Source organism: Akebia trifoliata, chromosome 13 (assembly GCF_017979445.1).
Source record: "Akebia trifoliata isolate Shusen 1 chromosome 13, ASM1797944v1, whole genome shotgun sequence".
Classification (NCBI taxonomy): Eukaryota; Viridiplantae; Streptophyta; class Magnoliopsida; order Ranunculales; family Lardizabalaceae; genus Akebia; species Akebia trifoliata.
In genome coordinates, this window is record NC_141387.1 from 1,853,546 (window position 1) to 1,872,768 (window position 19,223).

Here is a 19,223-nt window from a genome sequence, read left to right on the forward strand (position 1 = left end):
ATATTTCAATAAAGATAGTGCTTCTTTTCTAAACTGAATTGCATTTTATAATAGAAAAATTACTTAAAGATCCTTGTGGAAGGGTTTTTTCTAAATACTCCTTGGGTTTTTTTCTAAATACTCCTTAAGTTTATTACAATAAGTTGACAGGACATTTAGTATATTTTTTCTTTTTAAATGGTCACTAGACTCTCTCACATTTTGCACGATTGAATGTTATAATCATTCAAACACATCGTTTTCATTTAAAAATTAAATTTTTGACTTCTCAATCGAGTTTTGGAGACTTCATTCTTTGAAAAGGATTTAGGAAAGAAAAAGAAGTCATTTTCTAAGATTTTTTTCAAATATTTTGAAAATGTACATGAAAAACTAAGATTTTTTCATTTTTTCCACCTTAATTTTTGGATGAGAATCGATAAAAATGATTCATTTGAACTGCAATCATTTAAACAAGTCACTATCTCAAGTTTTTAGTCGATCTTTCTATATATTTTAGTAAAAAAAAAACTCAAATTGAAAATAGGTGAGTTTTTCAAGAGTTAAGTTCATCACTTTTTATGGTAAACTCGACAATAAATAGTAGTGCATTCGACAGTAAAAATTGTGAACAAGACACTAGAAAAAAAAAACCATCAAATTTGACAATAAGAAAAAGTGGTGATCTCGATAGTAAATAAAAAGGGGTGAGTCCCCCAATACCGGAACCATCAAGAAAGAAAAAATTTACCAAATGTCCGATCATGCAACAGTGTACAAAACTTGGGGACTACCTTTTATGATTATTTATCATTTGAAAGCCCATGACTTTTTCTAAATAAATAGTTCAATTTACAGTAAAACTTGATCCACTAAAAAAAAAAAGTTCAAATTTCCAATGATACTTATGGACCCACTCAAGTTTGAAGGGAAGGGAAGTAATGGTGAAGGTGAATTAAAGATTTTCTGCTAATTGCAATGTTCAATACTACTTCAAGGAATAAATCTTAAGTTCTTGTCCATATAATAAGCAAAATCACAAAAGGAAACATTTGATTGCACTTAATTACAACACGTGATACCTAATTACATTTTCTTGATCTTAAAATTAAAAAAGAAAAGAACACATTACTCATTCCAAGAAGATGATCAAAATGGAGATTGGTGAGGGAAGCTATTCTATGAACCCAGTCCTAGTGAGCACAGCATTTCTTACTTTACTGAGATCTCTTCCTTTAAGTGTCCTTCCAACACCTTCACAAACAGAAAAAGAAGAAATCTGACTCCTTGCGTGCTTCTTGGCAATCCATTCATGTGGTGGGACCCTATCATCATCTTCATCTTCATCATCATCATCACCATCATCAATAATAACTTCATCTTCACTATCACTATCATCTCCAGCCCATGAACTATGAGACCCCTTCTTTGCTTTCTTCCCATAAATCTTTGACCAATCAGGAATGTTTACAGGTGCTGATTGCTGATGATGAACTTTGACTTCATGACTAGAGGGTTTATCAGCTTTTGGGATCATTCTTGAAGCAGTAGAGAGACGTCTTAGAGTAGAAACAGAGGAGGTGTCCTTAGATTTTCTAATCTTGAGACTTGAATCTTTCGTCTCCTTCACAACAGTCCAAACATCTTCTTCATTAAATTCTTCATTCCTCATTGATCTTCTACCACTACTACTACCATTGTTCATGTAAAAATCATACCTATCTGCCATTGATGATTGAAGCTCTAAAAAAACCCAAAATCACAGAATTCTATTGATTTCTCAAATGGGTTCACTAAAAAGTGATGGATATCTAGGAATCTAGCTTTCCTTTGCTTGAAAACCTCCAAAGATCACATCTGTTTCAAAGATTTCTCAAATGGGTATCTCACGGAACCCGAAACTTTCATAGATAGGAATTAAGAGAATCTGTGGAAGCCTACTATCTACCTTTCTATTGCTTGAAAACCTCCAAAAGTATCATCTTTCGACATATTTCTAAAAAGGATGATCTGTAAACACAAACTCAAAAAAGCAGATTGAAAAAAAAAAAAAAAAAGATTTGTTAAAATGGGTTTTTGTGATTTATCTACAAAATAAAAATAATAAAAAAAAAGGAGAAAAAAATTGATTGGAAAATATTCCCATTCTTACCTTTGATTGAAAGAGAGGTTTGAGAATCAAAGACAGAAGGGAGATGAGCATTCATAAAAACCCAATCCAAACCCTTTTTTCCAGTTTTGGAAAAAAAAAATTGGGTTTGTAAGATTTCTTAAAATGGGTTTTGTTCCTTATTGGTTGATATCTGAGAAGACTGAAGAGAGGGAGAGGTGCAGGGGAGAGATTGGTTTGATCTGTCTTACTGACTTCTGTAAACTTATCCAACTGAACTGAAACTGTAAGTTATTAGTCATAGATTGATTTGACTCTCTCTCTCTCTATCTCTCTTCTTGAAAAGGTGAAAGAAATTAAAGAGTTGATGATGAAGAACAGCTTTCAGAATTCAGAGATACATGGGTAATGATGTTCATGAAAGTTGATGAATTTTTACTTATCTGACCTTCAACTGAGACTTTTGGAATCATTCTTCGATGGGTTTGATGAGATTTTAGAGATTTTAAATTGGGAAAGCGTGATGGAGACAGGAGAGGCAGAGAGGCTGTAAGGGTCTATAGTACTATGGTACTCTGTATGTGACAGACAGAGACTTGGGTGTCTTGGTGATGATTCTTCTCAAATCATGGGGTTCTAAGAAATTAGAATTAAATTTGTAGAAGTTATTTAGTAGCCGCCCACGTGTCATACATGCCGGGCTTGAGTCATGCTCTACTGTCCAACCCTACTTTTCGTCTCACCTTAATGTTTGAGGATGAAATTTTTCAAATGGTGAAAAATGTTATTCTCTCGAGTAAGAGTAAGACATTTATACATTTAAATCGAACAAAAGCATGAGACTCTATATATGATTATATTAAGGGAAATATACTTTGCTCATTATAGAGATGAAAATTTAAGGGATTATTAGAGGTCTAAGCTTGTTATCGTTCTTCGAACTCGATTCATAACTATCCGTTGTAGCGTATGTTGCACGATGGTCCACACCTCTAAAGGGGATTTTAAATGAATATGGTGAGTTCCCATGAATCTTGTCTAACTACTTCAAAAGATTGATTTGTTGGAGGGAGAGACAGGGCGGGGAGATTGTGAATATAAGACGGTCAACTTAACCAATCAAACTCATGACCTATACAAACCTAACACCCTAATACATGTTAATCAATCAACTATTTCAAAAGACCAATTTGTTTGGGGGGGGACTATGAATATAAGACGATCACAGGACTTAACCAATCAAATTCGTGGCCTATACAATCCTAACACCCTATGAATATAAGATGGTCACCTATACAATCCTGACACCCTATGAATATAGGACGGTCACAGGACTTAACCAATCAAACTTGTGACCTATACAAACCTAACACCTTAATAAATGTTAATCAATCAACTATTTCAAAAGACCAATTTGTTTGAGGGGAGGGGGGGGGGGGGGAGGGGGGGACTATGAATATAAGACGGTCACAGGACTTAACCAATCAAACTCATGGCCTATACAATCCTAACACCCTAATACATGTTAATCAATCAACTACTCCAAAAGACCAATCTATCAATGACCGGGGGGAGGGGAAATATAAGAGGGTCATGAGACTTAACTGAAGTATGACACACCCGAAAGTGAAGGGAAATATACATTCAACACTACAAAGATTCCCCTCATAAATAAAACAAAGAAAATTACAATTTTCTTGGTCAAACATGGTAAATTTAGCTTCTTACCATTCCAAATCGTTAGCATGGATCATGATTGAACGTCTACCTCCTTAACCAATACCCTGAGCAATTAGGTGTTAATGATGCAAAAAAGTTTTAAGTCCTTATTTCTTTAAACTTGTAACAAACCACCAACTCCAAAATCTCGATGTCCACGGTGGCAACCCATTATGTGGTGTCTTTCACTTTGGTACCTGACATATCCCTTTATCAAGAGTTCATGACGACTTTCACTCTGATACCTTTCTTGGGGGATGTTTTCATTTCCACAAGTCGCGTCATCCCCTTAACACCTTCAATGCCTAATTATGATTTTTACTCACGTACCCTTTTTTTGATTGCTCATTCCGAGGATTGAATCTACGGGCCAACCAATACATCAAAAGTGCCAATGGTGTTAAAAATGGAGAAAGTTAATCCCTGACTTCCATGGGAGCGTAACAACTGATGAACACGATCTCTCGGTTATTAGAAAAGGTAGAATATGTCCTTAGCCTCTGAATCTGCTTCTGATAGTTGGATGCCATTGAATTTTCAATGAAATGTGCTTTCTGTTTCTTTCTCTTTGACAATAGAGTTAATTTGTGATAGATCAAAAGCAATCAGCCACACCACAATAAGGATAATATAAACCATGTGATCAGTGGAACTCTGTTACCAAGGATAACTTAAATTTCATTACCAAACACCACTAAATACTACCCCAAATGTAAAGAATAAAGAATAAATAGTACCCAAAAAATCTCCATCCAAAGATACGGGCTCGGTGAACAACATTATTATTTTTCTTTCTGAACTACCATCTCAATTACATAGAATGACCGAACGATTTCGATATAAGACAAAGGACACCAACCTTTATTTCGACTACGTATATTACATGCAACCATTTGAACTGTTGGTGTCGTTGAACCTGTACAAGTGAGAAGTGGAATGGGATCCAATTGAATCTCGATCTCGATATCTAAGTATTTCCTTTCTCCTTGGCCTTGCTCTGCATGACCAAGTACTTACTTGCGAGCTGCATAATAGAGCTCCAGATAGTCCAGTGCAGGTCGGTTCCAAGACCAATCTTGCTCCATCACTCGCTTGCATAAGGAATTAAACCACTCCCTACCATCATACCAAGCCGAGATTGCTCTGAAAAAAGATAAATCAGTTTGAAACCGTAATGAATCTTTCATATTATGGACTATTAAATCTTTCAATCAGATTTGATTTTAATGTAGGTGATCTCTTAAGTGGAACCCACAAATAGTGGGTCCCATTGCACTGAAACAAGTGCAATATGAACCAGTAGTTATCGCTTATCGGTAACTCGTTCATAATCTCATAATTATTGTATATTTGTGACCAACGAAAAGATTTTCATACAACATGAATTACTATTGCTAAGTGGAGAAAATATGAATCATAATTGCATTTACTTAACCTACTTTAACCGACAATAACTACATTTACTCACCTATTGAGAGCATAGTCAACCCCGGCAGCATCAGCTCCATCAAAATTGAACCCATTTGGTTCAAGACCTTGTGCTTGAGCCCTCTCTTTATCATGGTCAACATCAAATACGGTATCATTAAGTCCTGCCAAAAGAAACAACATAAAATTGGAGGACCGCCCACTTTCCTTCAATATGAAAAGAAACAATATTTGTCATGAAATCTTCAGATAACTTGATCTCATAATTTTTTTTTAACTTGGGGAAACGAATAAGTATTATAGGATCAGATCAATTTCATGAACTAGTGGGTGACAAGGGATCCATACATTTAGCCATATCAGAATCTTCTCACATGGAAAAGGCATGTTACTGTCACCTTTTGTTCTACTAGTAACCTTTTAAAATTTAAAGGTTCGATTCATAGAGGGAAAGTCCACTTCTTGGTAGGGTACATGCACGATAAGGACGCGGGGCATAATCAATGAGGTCAATCCAGAATCTTGACCATTCCTTTGATAGATGAACATCGGGATCAACTACATCAGGACTACATGTGTAAAGATACCATGCACTACACTGAAAACTCCTAGAACATAGATCCAGAAAATTTTCCTCAAACAATACAATTAGAGAATCTAAAGCATATAGCTCAATTTAACAAACTTGGAAAATGGGTATTATTATTAGAAATAAAACGTTTTAGACCATGTTATGGCCTCATATGCAGAAAATGTATTAAAGATTGTCTCTCGAGAGCTTCATTATTAGAAATAAAACGTTTTAGACCATGTTATGGCCTCATATGCAGAAAATGTATTAAAGATTGTCTCTCGAGAGCTTCGTTTTTTACCCTTGTGAATGACCGTGGAAGGTTTCTTTTAAGTGCCTCTAGGAGAGCCTTATACAAGGAGAACCTCTCTCTCTCTCTCTCTCTCTCTCTCTCCTCTCCTATTAATTCTGGAATAAAATATTAACAAAGTTCTTGAGTTTTGTTTAGGGAGTTATGGAGCTTCTTCCACTCATTTTTTTCCTTAACTTTGAGTTCCCTAAAGAAATTGGCAACATCCTCTCTTCTTGGGATAGTGAGTCTTTTTGAGTTAGTGCAAAGCTTCTTGGAAAATACTTCCTATGCTTTATGGAGTATTTGAGAAAAAGAAGATGGAAGGATCTTTGAAGCTTGAAGTCAACCATTGCCGGAAGTATGCAAACTTATAGGATGGATTTGGATTGAATTTTAATCATTGTGAAATAATTCTCAGGCATCAAAATGGGGGACTCAATTGGTACCCTTTTTCCAAATTTAAATCTTGGCCGATTAATATCATAGAGCATTCACATCGAGAGAGAGAGAAGATTGAAGCACATGATTTCTTAAATTGCTAAGAGCAGTGAACATGACCAAAAAAAAAGACTACACTTCTAGCATTGAGAACATAATCTACGCACCTCCAGTTTTACGAACAACAGGAATTGAACCAAACCTCATTGCTGTAAGTTGGGTTAGTCCACATGGCTCAAATATTGATGGTACTAAAATGAAATCCGCGCCTGCGTATATCTAACAGAAAACGTGCAAATTAGTACCCCTGGAGTTATATCATGCACACAAAGCAAAGCGTTATACACGTCTAATATAGAATGACTCCAGTTTATTAATGAGAGCGTACCAAGTGTGAAAGAGGTTCATCATAGGTTAGACACAGGCGTGCGCGGTCACCATGTGAAGAATGCAACTGATTTGCCAAACTAACAAAATCATTTTGTATGCGAGGATCTGGAGCTGAACCCAGCAATACAACCTGCCATCAAAATTGTTTAGCATTGACGTGAACAAATTAATGTCAATACCTCATTTTTAAGAAGTATCCCACTTAATTACTTCAACAAATCAGAATATTAAATATAAATAAGACTTCTGCATCCATGAAATAGGCAAATGTCACACTTGACACTTAATCCTAACCTCTGCACCATATAAAAAAATGTATGCACGAACTCTTCTCTAAATGTGTTGTTTGCTTCTTTGGCTTGCATTGAAAAAGCAAAAAATAACCTGTCCATTGCGTTCAAGGGTGCGCCAAATGGCATGCTTGATGAGATGAATTCCTTTCTGAGCAGTTAAGCGAGCGATGATTCCAACGAGAGGGCGATCAGATTTCAACAAACCAAGCCGCTGCTGCAAGGCTTCCTTGGCGGCTGCCTTACCCTCCACAACATTGTCTGATGAATAAGATACCTGGAACAGCATGCATCATATACTTTTGTCACAACTGGACTAGAAAAAGTGAATATGTATCGGTTCCATATTGAAGCACTTACACAAGTGAATAGATTGTAGGAAATATCTTAGAAATATCATACCAAGTTGGTGTCATGTTAGCGTGGTTCAAAGCAATCAAGTGTGGATGAAAACCATAGCATACCCCATAAGAGTGATAAGTTGTTGGCCCAGGCCAAGAGCATTAACTTCTTTTGTTCATTATATTTTTTTTATGTGCATAATTTGAGAGACTAAAATAGGTGGTAGAGAAAGATGTACTATTTTCTTTTGTATACACGTGTATACAATTCCACAAACTACATAATGGATGGGAAGATCAACCAGAAACTTATTATATCAGAATCTTCAACTACAGACTACATGTCTTAAAAGTCTTGATGTGAAAAAGGAATGACAAATAATTATTGAAAACTACTTACAGGAAGAAATTTATCATTGTATGGATCCCAGATATCTGGATCTATCCCATTTAAGATACCATGGAACTTATGGAGATAAGGAGCAATTACTGGATTTCCTGAAACCTCCTTTGAATAAGTATGGGATACCTGTAGAAAAGCATAAATAAATAATTAAGATGTATAAAATAATACATGGAACTAATGTTTTGACAGATTAAAACAATCTACAATACCACATTCTTAATTGTGAAACACTTAGTTATTCCAAAGTTGCATCCTAACCTCTCACTAAGATAGTAAAGAACTTCAAAATGCCAAAAAAAAAGCTTTGAAGGAGGCATAGATACTAACAGTTGTAGCCTTGTCTGAGTAAGCCATTGCTTTGCCAATTAATTGAGCACCAAATTCAAGGTTATGAATTGTAAAGACAACCCTAGCTTTACTGAGACCATAGTGCACATAATGATCTTTAAATAACCATGCAACAGGTGCACTAGACCAGTCATGGCAGTGTAGAATATCCTGCACAAATGTAAACCAATTGAGATACACAATCATTAAGAAGACTAAGCTTATGCCCATACAAACAAGAAATTGATACCACAACCCGGTCAAAACCACCATCACCCACTAACAACTAACAACTAACCACCAACCCGCTCAATACAAATAAAGAGAAGGTCTCTATCATGTAGATCAGCACTTAATTTACAGACCCTCATATAAAAAATAATGATAATTTATTTTCAGAATTATTAAAAGGAAAATTACCAGATGCGTTACTAGCCACACTAGCAAATGAATAAATCTGTTGAAAGTGGTTTAAAGCAAAAGCTACCAAAAAAATAAAAAATGTGCCAGATCCTATAACTTACAGGATGAAATCCACTTTGGAGTAGAAATTCGAGAGCAGCATGGCAAAAAAACCAAACCTTTCTCCATCATTCTTACAACCATATATGCACCCCGCCGAAAAGAATCTGCACAAAAAGAACAATGCCACAGATTCTCGTAATGCCAATTTGTTGCATACGAGTTATTAGCTAAAATTCATCAAAAAGATAGCCAGAAGACAAAAGGTAACTTGGGAAGACCTAAAATACAATATATTCAGAGACACATATATAAATATGCATGAGAAATATATGAATATTTTGAGAATAACTTTAGAACAAATTGTATCGCAGAATGAATTAGAGTGCAATCTTGGGACCCAACTCAGAAAAGGCCTAGACAATGACATGATGGGCAAGCTGTCTCCATCACCCTGTATTGTGGTGTGGTTTCACAGCATTCAGTTAAGTTCATCAATATTGAAATTTAGTGACACATAAAGTTATTTTTCAGTTCTATGATACATGTGTGTAAAGCTATGGGCATAATACATATATCTTAGTTAGAGAGCTGGAACATTTGAAAGATTTTAAAATTAAGCCAAAGAAAGCTAAGCAAGCAATAGAAGTAAAAGTGAGCAATAAAGTACTGCATTACCCATTTTGAGGCTCCAAAAAGTAGACAGAAAGGCCTTCCACCTTCCCAGACCAAACTTTTATTTCAGTCCCACCCCAATGATAGCTTCGATGAAACTGAAAGTCCTTTACCTACCCATGAAAAGGATATGTATTAGTTGATAAACTAAGAATCCAAGACAAAAAAGATATGGCCATATGGGTAAAGATAAATTTTTAAAGATACACAACTATGTATGGAATCACTAATGTGTTTAACAATCATCCAGGAATCTTGCACTGTGTCCATCACTTAAATAATTCAATTGATTATTACATTAAGAGAGAAGTGAAGTTACTCAAAGAATTCAAAAGAAGACGAGCATGTAAATTTCTATGATTTATCCAAAACAATGAGAAAGAAGTTTATCGAAATCAATATGAACATGAGATGACAGGTGATACTTCTTGACTTCCCTTCAACACACTGCTCCATTTCTATGCTGAAAACCATATAATATGGTTGCCAACTCCATATTAAATTACAATCTAGTCAAAACTGTGGAGGGTAACCAATCCAGATACAGTATGGGCCACAAAAATAAGATACACATTAAGGGAGTCAGCTTTAGATTCAAATTTATTTTCTGTTATCGTCTTCCAGGTGCCATAGAGAGGGATAACCATTTTCTCACGTAGTATATCTACAAACAGAAAGATCATCAGATTGCCATGTCATAATACGAAGACACTTTGACTTTCCTTTTGTCATGCCATAATACCAAGACACTTTTGACTTTCCTTTTGTCATGCCATGATACCAGGATACTTTTGACTTCCTTTTGCATCCAAATCGACGCAATTCATGGGTGCTACAAAGATACAATTATGTCATTTCCAATATCAATTATTTTTCTCAACTCCTAAGAATTTTCTTATTTGTTGGATAAGATAACATGTCCATATACTCAGATGGGTAACATAGTTGTGCTTTGTATGTACCAGACTAAGAGCAAAGACAACATGAACATTTGAAGAGCATAACTATTCTTTAACCCGAATATCAAGTAGCCGAAGGGTAGATTCTATCACACCCACTGTTCCCACAAAATTCTACCCTAAACAACTCAAGACTTCAACCTAAAAGGAACATAAGTAGCCTCAACCCCAATATATAAGCCTTAGAGATAGCACATTTATTTCAACCAGAAAACAATGCATGAAAAATAAGAAATCTTTAGAAGTGAGACATTCAAAAATTCCACAAACGCAATAACATGAGAAGGATGAAGGCTAGACTGAAGCAACATATTTGAAGCTTACATTGTTATGTTTCAAACAGTCATACTTTGGAAGAATTATGTCAACACTATGGCCTAAATCTTGAACAGCACGGGAAAGACTTGTGACAACATCACCAAGGCCTCCCACCTGTAACAGCATTGGCCATGAATTAGAATAAAAACATATATAAGATAACAGAAAACTTCTAATACATTTAGTTTGCAAACGTTCATTACATATATAAACAAATACACAATATATAAAATGCACATTGGGTATTTTTCATGATCCGTAAGACCTTCTAGACGACTAGCCATGACCCAAGCTTCACCAGAAAAATGCTAAAAATCTTAATTCTTCCTTAATGTTTGAAATAGTAAAGATACACAATAGTCATAAGCACCTTATAAGGTCGAGCGAGGTTTACCAACAGATAAATATCCTTACACAAGGTTGGAAAATCCCATATGCAAACCTCAAATAAAGTAATAGTACCAGAAAATGACCTTGGCAATGGGGGCCATTTCTACGGCCACGTGCACAATATGCATCGGTGGCTCCTTTGTGATTCCTCCAAACACAGGTATGTGATAGTCCGTTCCATTTTTGTTGTCATAAATTCCACCATCTTCCTTCTCAGAGAAAACAAAGTCCATCATGTACGCATCCAGTGGAACCTTAACTGCAAGAAAACAACGTATTATAAATTTATGTCAACAACGTGATGATAAGCAGAAAACATATAAATTACTTAATAAAACCAAAATGACAATCCAACTACAGAGCCAATAGAAGAAACCCTTAGAAGTTGTATAAAGAGAGTACAAAATTGCATGAAAATCCTAATTTCATTGTTTGCACAACAGGCATAACTGGGGCCAATAAAGACAGCATTAGTTTTGGGGATTTGGGAAATTAATTAAAATGGTGTTATGCATTGTATTTTACTTTTTATATTATTGGTGCTTTGAGTTTGACATATTTTGAAATTAGTTGTTAATAAAAAAAAATAGGAGTGTCGTTCTTGGTTGGGATTGAAATACCAACCACTTTAAGTGATATATTCTTCACATTCTATACGCATAAATAAGGTACAAATCAGGAAGAGAAATAGAGGTTGAGGTTAGTCAATCAAAGATCGCCATAATCATCACCATTGCAGTCCCCTGAAGAAAAACCTCACCAGTAACTTTAACATGTGAGCCACTATCTGCAGGCAACATTTTCTGAGGTGGTAATGGACCACTCCGGTGGGTCCAACGGTTAAATGAGCACCTGAACCAAACTTCAGGTTTTCCATTCAGAACTGTGTTGGAAGGATTATAGAAAACTGCAACTGAGGTTCCTGCTTGGACATCAAGAGGCTCAGTATAGACTATGTGCTTTTGTGACAAGAGAAACATTTTCATTGTTCTTTCCTTCATTTCAGCTTTCATGCGTGCTGTTTTTTCGGCCTGACAGAAAACAAGCACATAAAGGGCAAAAAATCAAAAGCTTTGTGAGCAATTGAACAGAAAAGAGGGGAAAAAAAGGGTACCCGGCCTTCTATATTAAAAGGATGGTCTACAAACGGCACGCTTGTACACAAGGCACACATGTTGTGCCCCATATACATGTATACAGTTGATAGATACCCATTTACACTGACTATATTTCAATGTTAGAGTTACCTTTGCACGTATAGCCTCTTCTCTTAACTTTCTCTCCTTCTGAAGCTTCCTAAACATCTGTTGTTCCTCTTCAACCCAATACAATTCTTCAGGCATGCAGTTTGGGACTATGGCATGAAAATCCTGACGGTGGTTGTTATCAAACAGTGTGGCAGTCCCAGGCGGACCATTGGCAAAAACCCAATCCAAGACAAAGGCTCTATCAGGAACAATAACTACAAAAAAGAAAATACGTATCAGCTACATTCCAGAGTTATATCTTCGCTAAACAAGATAAGACGCAAACAAGATAAGAGATGTAATTATACATACCATGAGCATACCACCAGTCACCATCTAGTCTCTGAGAGAGGACAAGCCTTCCAGATATAGACACCCCATCCTTCCAATTATTGTACCCCCCATGAATCCAGAGTTCCTTAGCATTAGCAAGAGGGCCAGAAGACCTGTTGTAATACAATCTAACCAAGTCCTCACCTTTAAAGTCACTAGGCTCTATCTGCCACACATTATCAACGGACTTCATAGCCTTTTCCATTACTAGACGTAACGCTTCCCGTCTCTTGTCAACCTCCACCCTTGCTTGTGCTCTATCAGCTTCACTTGCAGCCTTTTCCACTTCTATTCGCCTTTGTTCTTCTGCTTGTCTTTCCTTCTCAGCTTGCTCTGCAGCAAGTTTTTCAAGTTCTCTTCGTTTCTCTTCAAGCAAGAAATCTTCAAAGGCAAATGCATCCATTCCTCCTTCGACAGGTAAAGAGAAGTCTTTTCCATCATTATTCTCATAAACACTTCCCCCATTGAAAAACACAAAATCCATAGTATATGCCTCTGCAGGAACATGAACCATGCAAGACCACCAATCCCCTTTGAGTTCAGTCTTATTCAATTTTATCGTAAAAGATTTCCATTTCCAATCATTAAAAGCTCCCATGATTAAAACATCCATTTCGTCTTTCAAAGCAGACATGCTCCTGTTTAGGAACAATTCCGTCTCTTGGTCAGCTTTCACCACATGAGGATAAACAAACATTTTGTTCCCTCTTGAAAAGTTCTCCTCCGCAAGGTCTTCAATCATTTGTTTGTATACGTGAGCATCGATCTCCAGGTTCGGTTTTACCGTAGACTCCTTACTGTCAGGCTCTTCACCCTCTAAAGTTTCACCTTCATCGATTATGTCTGGACCCACAGACTCAGTTTCACTATCATCTTCGTCGATCTCTGCAAGAGTTACATTCTCTTCATTGTCATTACTCTTGATGACATCCGACCATTTTCTTGCTATTGTTGTTTCATCGACCTTGGCCTCAATTTCCCTCTTGGCAAGTAATTCATCATCATCGATGCCGGAAATTCTTCCATTGTCCTCTATATCATTGCTCTTAACCAAAACCGACTGATTACGTATTAATGATATCTCGTCGGCTTCATTTTCAACTTCAACCCCGTCTTCCTTTTCTTCATTTGTTGAAGAAAATCCAATTTCCTGATCTTCCATGGAACCAACTTCCATTTCAGCTAGTTTCTTGCCCGACCCACTATGTGCAGTAGATTTAGCAGTACTTGAATCACCTTTTTCTTCATTCTCGCTTTGATTCCTCTTCTGAGGGCTCATTCCTCCAATTGGCGTTTTTGGCATGAATCCCTTAGGAGCAGGGCTTTTTGACCCCGGATTCGAGCCTTTTCTTGGTCTCCTCCTTGAGTAATCTACACATTATATATAATAAACAACTAAACTAGTGAAAATTGAACTTCAATCTGTACTGAAGAATTTGTTGAGGAGAATTAACTAAATAATCAGCTAACCTGCACTTGCAATGATTCGATATGAACCACAAACTCCAGGGTATTCTTTGCTTCGATGAGATGACTGCTCCATATGCATGAAATAACAGATTAATAATGAATATAGAAAAGGGAATAATTAGATATGTGCTACCCCTATAGTCTTTAACCAGATAATTTTATAAATCGAATCGATTGGAATTCCTAGAGGACTTGGCCTGAACTTTTTGTGTAAAAATAATTTTATAAGAAAAAAAATCCAATCCATTAACAACCAAACTCCTAAAAACATAAATTATATATATAGCATGCATAACGAGAAAAAATTAGAGTGTGTGATACTCTTGAACAAATTATCTGATGAGAATAACTGAAAAATAGTAGTCTTCTCTAATGCACAAATTATGCAATCTACAGAACTCATATCTCCATGAATGAAGAGAACACTACACCCAAAACAAACAAAAAAAAACAAAAACAAAAACATTTTAAAACTAAAAAGATAATAAAAATAGATAATCTACCAGTCCATCTTTAATCAAGAGAAGTATATAAACAGATTCAAATAGTCCATTTCCAACTAAACTAAAACTGAGCAAACGCATTTCTCCCAACCAACCAATCTGAAAACTTGATTCGATTAGTTAAAAACAAAAAACACATATAACCCATTAGAGTTTCAAATTATCAAAAGTTAAGTACCCATTTTCTCTACACAATTAAACATAGTATCCAACTAACACTATGAAAAGCTAACAGTCCACTAACAAGAAAACACAAACAACCCAATTAAAGTTAACTATCAATCGAATCAGAAAACTAAAAAAAAACATTTATGATTAAAAATCAATCCTTTTTCCCGACTAAATAATCCGATAACTTAAGATCCGTTAAGTAGAAAAACAACCCATTTATGTGTCTAAACCAAAAACCATTAAACAACCCAATAAAGCAAAGAACACTGAAAATCCAAAAAAAAAAAAAACACACACACAAAAAAGTGCACAGAAATCGAATTACTTGTGGAGATGTGTAGGTTCCGCCATTAGAGAAGGCCCTAAGAAATGAATTGGTCTTCAAGTGGGTTCTACCAGGAATGGTTCTTCTGTAACAAACTGGTCTCTGTACTTGCAAGGTGGCCTCCATTATTGCTCCACAATCAAACCTTCAATTAATTGATCATTCGATCCCAATCATCAAATATATATGTAGTTGAGATAAGAAACAAGAAGAGAATAGTAATCTGCTCTGTTGGGATTTTCCAGTCTGAGATTTAGTATTCTGTATGAACTACTTATCGAAATTAGCTAATATAATATGTCAACTGTAGATCAAAATCCTGATAATCAGGCCCACTTGGTTATCAGGTTTAAGTAATTGATGAACGGTTATGATTTTCTTAAGTAATTATTTTTTTATTTTATAAATTTTTTAGTTGGTCTCTATATTTAGAGGTCAAATTTCAGTGATGTTTAAAATCTGATAACGTGACGTGGATAAGACACGTGTTGGATCCATCGCACTTTTCGACTAAAAAGGTCGAATCAGTAAAAGGGAAGAGAAAGGAAAATCTATGGCCTACACCTTTGGATGCTCATCGATGTTAGCATCAACGGATCCCGAGAAAATTTTTATTTAATAGTCTGCAAAGATAGACTTCGAGTTCACTCGTGACGAGGACATTCTCATGGGTCGGATATCGTTGACGCATAGTAACCGCGCAATCCTATTGGAGGATTATTTAGAATATTTTTACGGCAGTCCCTCTATTTTAATTTAATTTATAATTTTTATCCTCTTTATTAATTAAATTCAAAATCACTCACCATTATTTTTAATTGAAATAGTAAAAAACTTATCTTACTAATATAATAAGATTTTTATTCTTTTTAAAAGTCTTTTTACTCATTTGGATCATCACATCACCAGCTCAACACTACCACCTATCTTTAAAAAAATGATCATAGTAAAAAGTCGAAACACCTCCTTTTATTTTTATAAGATAATTAGAAAAATATTTTTTATTTTTTATTAAAAAAATTTTATTTTTTTATCTGAATTTTCAAGAAAATCATTTTCATTCAAAAAACATAATTTATTTTACATAAATGTTTTTTTTTTCTTAATCGAAAATCTTGATATTAGATTATCAATTTTGTAATTCATTTAAGATCAACGACCCTTAGTAAGATTTCAAATTTTACTAAATTAGTAAGAAAAGTGTTTCTCTAAAATACTTTATTGTGTCAAAGTAATCTTAGGCTCACCTTGTGGCATCCCAAAAAATGATTGGATACTTCAGCATTGTAGTGGACAAAAGTATATGAACTTTGAAAATATAAATCCCAAAAAAATAGTTATTTTTCACCGTTGTTTTTCAATTTTAAGTTTGGGAGTTATTTAAAAGTTCGGTAGCCATCGCTTTTCAAAAACTTGGATCAATTTAAAAAAAAAAAAAATTATTTCTTGAATTTTTGCTATTTCAATTGAAAATCACAATGTTTGGATATTTATTTAATTAATAAAGAGTATAAGGATTATAAAAAAAATTAAGATAGAGGGACCGTTGCAAAAACAATTCCAAGCAATCCTCCAATAGGATTGAGCGGTCACTATGCGTCAATAAAATCGCTCTCGATACTTGATAGCAATCTGCTCTTGTGGGACTTTCAAGTGTGAGATTTAATATTCTGTATAAACTACATATCGAAATTAGCTAATATAATATTTCAACCGTAGATCATAATCCTGATGATCAGGCCCACTTGGTTATTAGGTTTAAGTAATTGATTAACGGTTATGATTTTCTTAAGTAATTAATTTTTTATTTTATAAATTTTTTAGTTGGTCTCTATTATTAGCGGCCAAATTTCAGCGATGGCGTTCAAATTATGATAACGTGACGTGGATAAGACACGTGTTGGATCCGTTGCACTTTTCGACTAAAAAGGTCGAATCAGTAAAAGGGGGGAGAAAGGAAAATCTATGGCCTACACCTTGGATGCTCGTCGAGGTTGGTGACAACGGATCCCGAGGAAAGTTCTATTTAATAGTCTGCAAAGGAAGACTTCTAGTTCATTCGAGATTCCTGACGAGGACAGTCTCATGGATCGAAATTCTTTTTATTGATCATTAAACATGAATTGTGGGCCGAAGTATTTTACATAGGATCTGGAAACTGGTTGGATCAGATTGGTTTGGTACCGGATCAATACTAAACCAATACCAATCCGAATGGATCGGATCTGATCACTTCAAATCCGATCTGACTAAATATTCTCTCGATACAAAACTAACCGAATCGATGATTAAAAGTAATTTACAAGTATGATTTTCAAGTTTATATTAATCAAGGCATCAACCAAGTTTAATTTTATGTATAGGTCCACTAAAAGCATTGCAAATAGTGAGAGATCGAACAAGAACTGGGGAGAAAAAGTATGTAACAGATATTCGGTTCAGATTTTTATTAGATTGGATTGGGGTAAATCAGAAATCGATTTGAAAAATCAAATTTTATATTTAAATCATTTTTTCTTTGTTTGGGTTGGGTATCGAGTAAAATCCTACTCATTCGCAATCTTACAATGGACTCTCATCCCACTCCATGGGAAATGATCTTCCTATAATGTTATTCTCTCTTGATTACAGAGACAAAAAGCTTGTCGTAGGACTCAGAATCAATTAATAGCATAAGCCCACTTGAAGTGAACGACATCCCTAATTTACAAAATTACCCTTGTTAGGCTTGACGTGACACACAAATGAGAGCCTATGAAATTTGTGAGGAAAAAGTCTGTGAGGAAAAAAAAAGTCTCTACTCTTTTTCATTCAAAACAATTTAAGATAAATGTTGGGGTGCAAGGGAAGAATTGTGATTATAAGAAGGATTGCAATGGGTCGAGTCGTGTTGTGTTCATGGTGTGTTAAGACAAGGATTTTTTGAAATTTTGACCATAGCAGAACCCAACTCATTTCATTAATTATATCAAAAACTTAAACTTGAACCCTAAACATTTATTAATTAGGTAACTTAACCTGATCCGTATAATCAATTTGATAAAATTTTAATCTTAAGTTGGAAAAATAGATTCCATTTTCACCACTAAAAATAAATATACTAGGGTTGCAACTTTGGTTGTGTTTGGGGCCAAATTGAAACAGAATTAACATAGGTTGGTTACACTACATAAGAACTAGAATCGAATCAAATTGTCCATATAACAAAATCAAATCAAACCAAACCGAATTAAGGTATGTTTTATTTGGTTTTATGGGTTGCTAATACCCTTTAAACCTGTTTGGGAGTAACACATTTTTTATGAAAATAAAAATAATAATGAACATGAAATTCATCTAATAAATCATTAATCTATCCATAAAAATCCATTAATCTATGTCCTAACTCCTAAAAAGTTGTAAGTTATAATGCATTTGATTTCTCTATTTGATTCGACTTGATTCTGTACAAGCCTTAAACTGAGAACTAAATCAAATTAATCCATACTCCAACTTCTCAAGCCAGAATCGAAGCGCAACTTGTTCCAAACCAACTCAAAGCTATCGATTTGGTTTGGTTCTCGGTTTGATCCAGACCAAGTTATACCCCCTATAAAATACCATTATTAAAATTTAAGTCACACAACCATAAAATCAATATCTACCAGTAGATGGTGCTAAATAAATTGATCCACATGTAGACTATATGGATTGATCTAGAGTGAGACGAACAAACATAATTAATTTTGGAGGGACAAAGAAGACATAGATTTGGAGGTTGAAAGATTATTGTGCCCGCATGATTGTCCGTTCGACTCTCTCTCTATTATACAATCGAACATTGATCATCTTCCCCAAGATTTTTGATATACTTCACTCCATGTTGACACCTAAGATTGTGCATGGGACCTTTGCAGTGTACTGGCCGAGCATGAGCCGAACAATGACATGCTCTGAATAGTCATGATGATGAAGCGTTAAGTGACAAACAATCATGATTTTGAAATGCTAGGTGCCAAACATCAAGCATTGAATAGTCATAGTGCCGAAGTGTTAGTGTTGAGCATTCACAGTGTCGAAAAGTGTTAGAAGCTGAAGTA

General features: G+C 35.1%; 2 protein-coding genes across 4 annotated transcripts; both read right to left on the minus strand.

The window, feature by feature from the left end:
• Nucleotides 1–972: 972 nt before the first annotated feature.
• Nucleotides 973–2,715, minus strand: LOC147387220 (senescence regulator (Protein of unknown function, DUF584)). 3 transcript variants are annotated; one of them, XM_086421860.1, is made up of 3 exons: nt 2,538–2,715; nt 1,928–1,989; nt 973–1,836 (listed from the first exon to the last, which is right to left on the minus strand). In XM_086421860.1, exon 3 carries the CDS (start codon nt 1,706–1,708, stop codon nt 1,154–1,156), a length of 555 nt encoding a protein of 184 aa, XP_086277986.1. In that variant the 5' UTR covers nt 1,709–1,836; nt 1,928–1,989; nt 2,538–2,715; the 3' UTR covers nt 973–1,153. The 3 variants fall into 3 exon arrangements, with proteins under 3 accessions (XP_086277986.1, XP_086277985.1, XP_086277984.1); XM_086421859.1 differs by having other exon boundaries at nt 2,132–2,715; XM_086421858.1 differs by having other exon boundaries at nt 973–1,989; nt 2,132–2,715.
• A 1,863-nt stretch (nt 2,716–4,578) lies between these two features.
• On the minus strand, nt 4,579–15,348 carry SS3 (starch synthase 3). The gene is given in 17 exon segments (XM_086420360.1): nt 4,579–4,951; nt 5,277–5,400; nt 6,705–6,816; nt 6,926–7,057; nt 7,312–7,494; nt 7,959–8,087; nt 8,292–8,462; nt 8,816–8,868; nt 8,871–8,920; nt 9,432–9,541; nt 10,712–10,819; nt 11,179–11,354; nt 11,856–12,126; nt 12,343–12,557; nt 12,655–14,046; nt 14,146–14,209; nt 15,145–15,348. Coding segments are annotated over 17 exon segments (3,546 nt in total). The 5' UTR covers nt 15,271–15,348; the 3' UTR covers nt 4,579–4,821.
• Between the last annotated feature and the right edge of the window lie 3,875 nt (nt 15,349–19,223).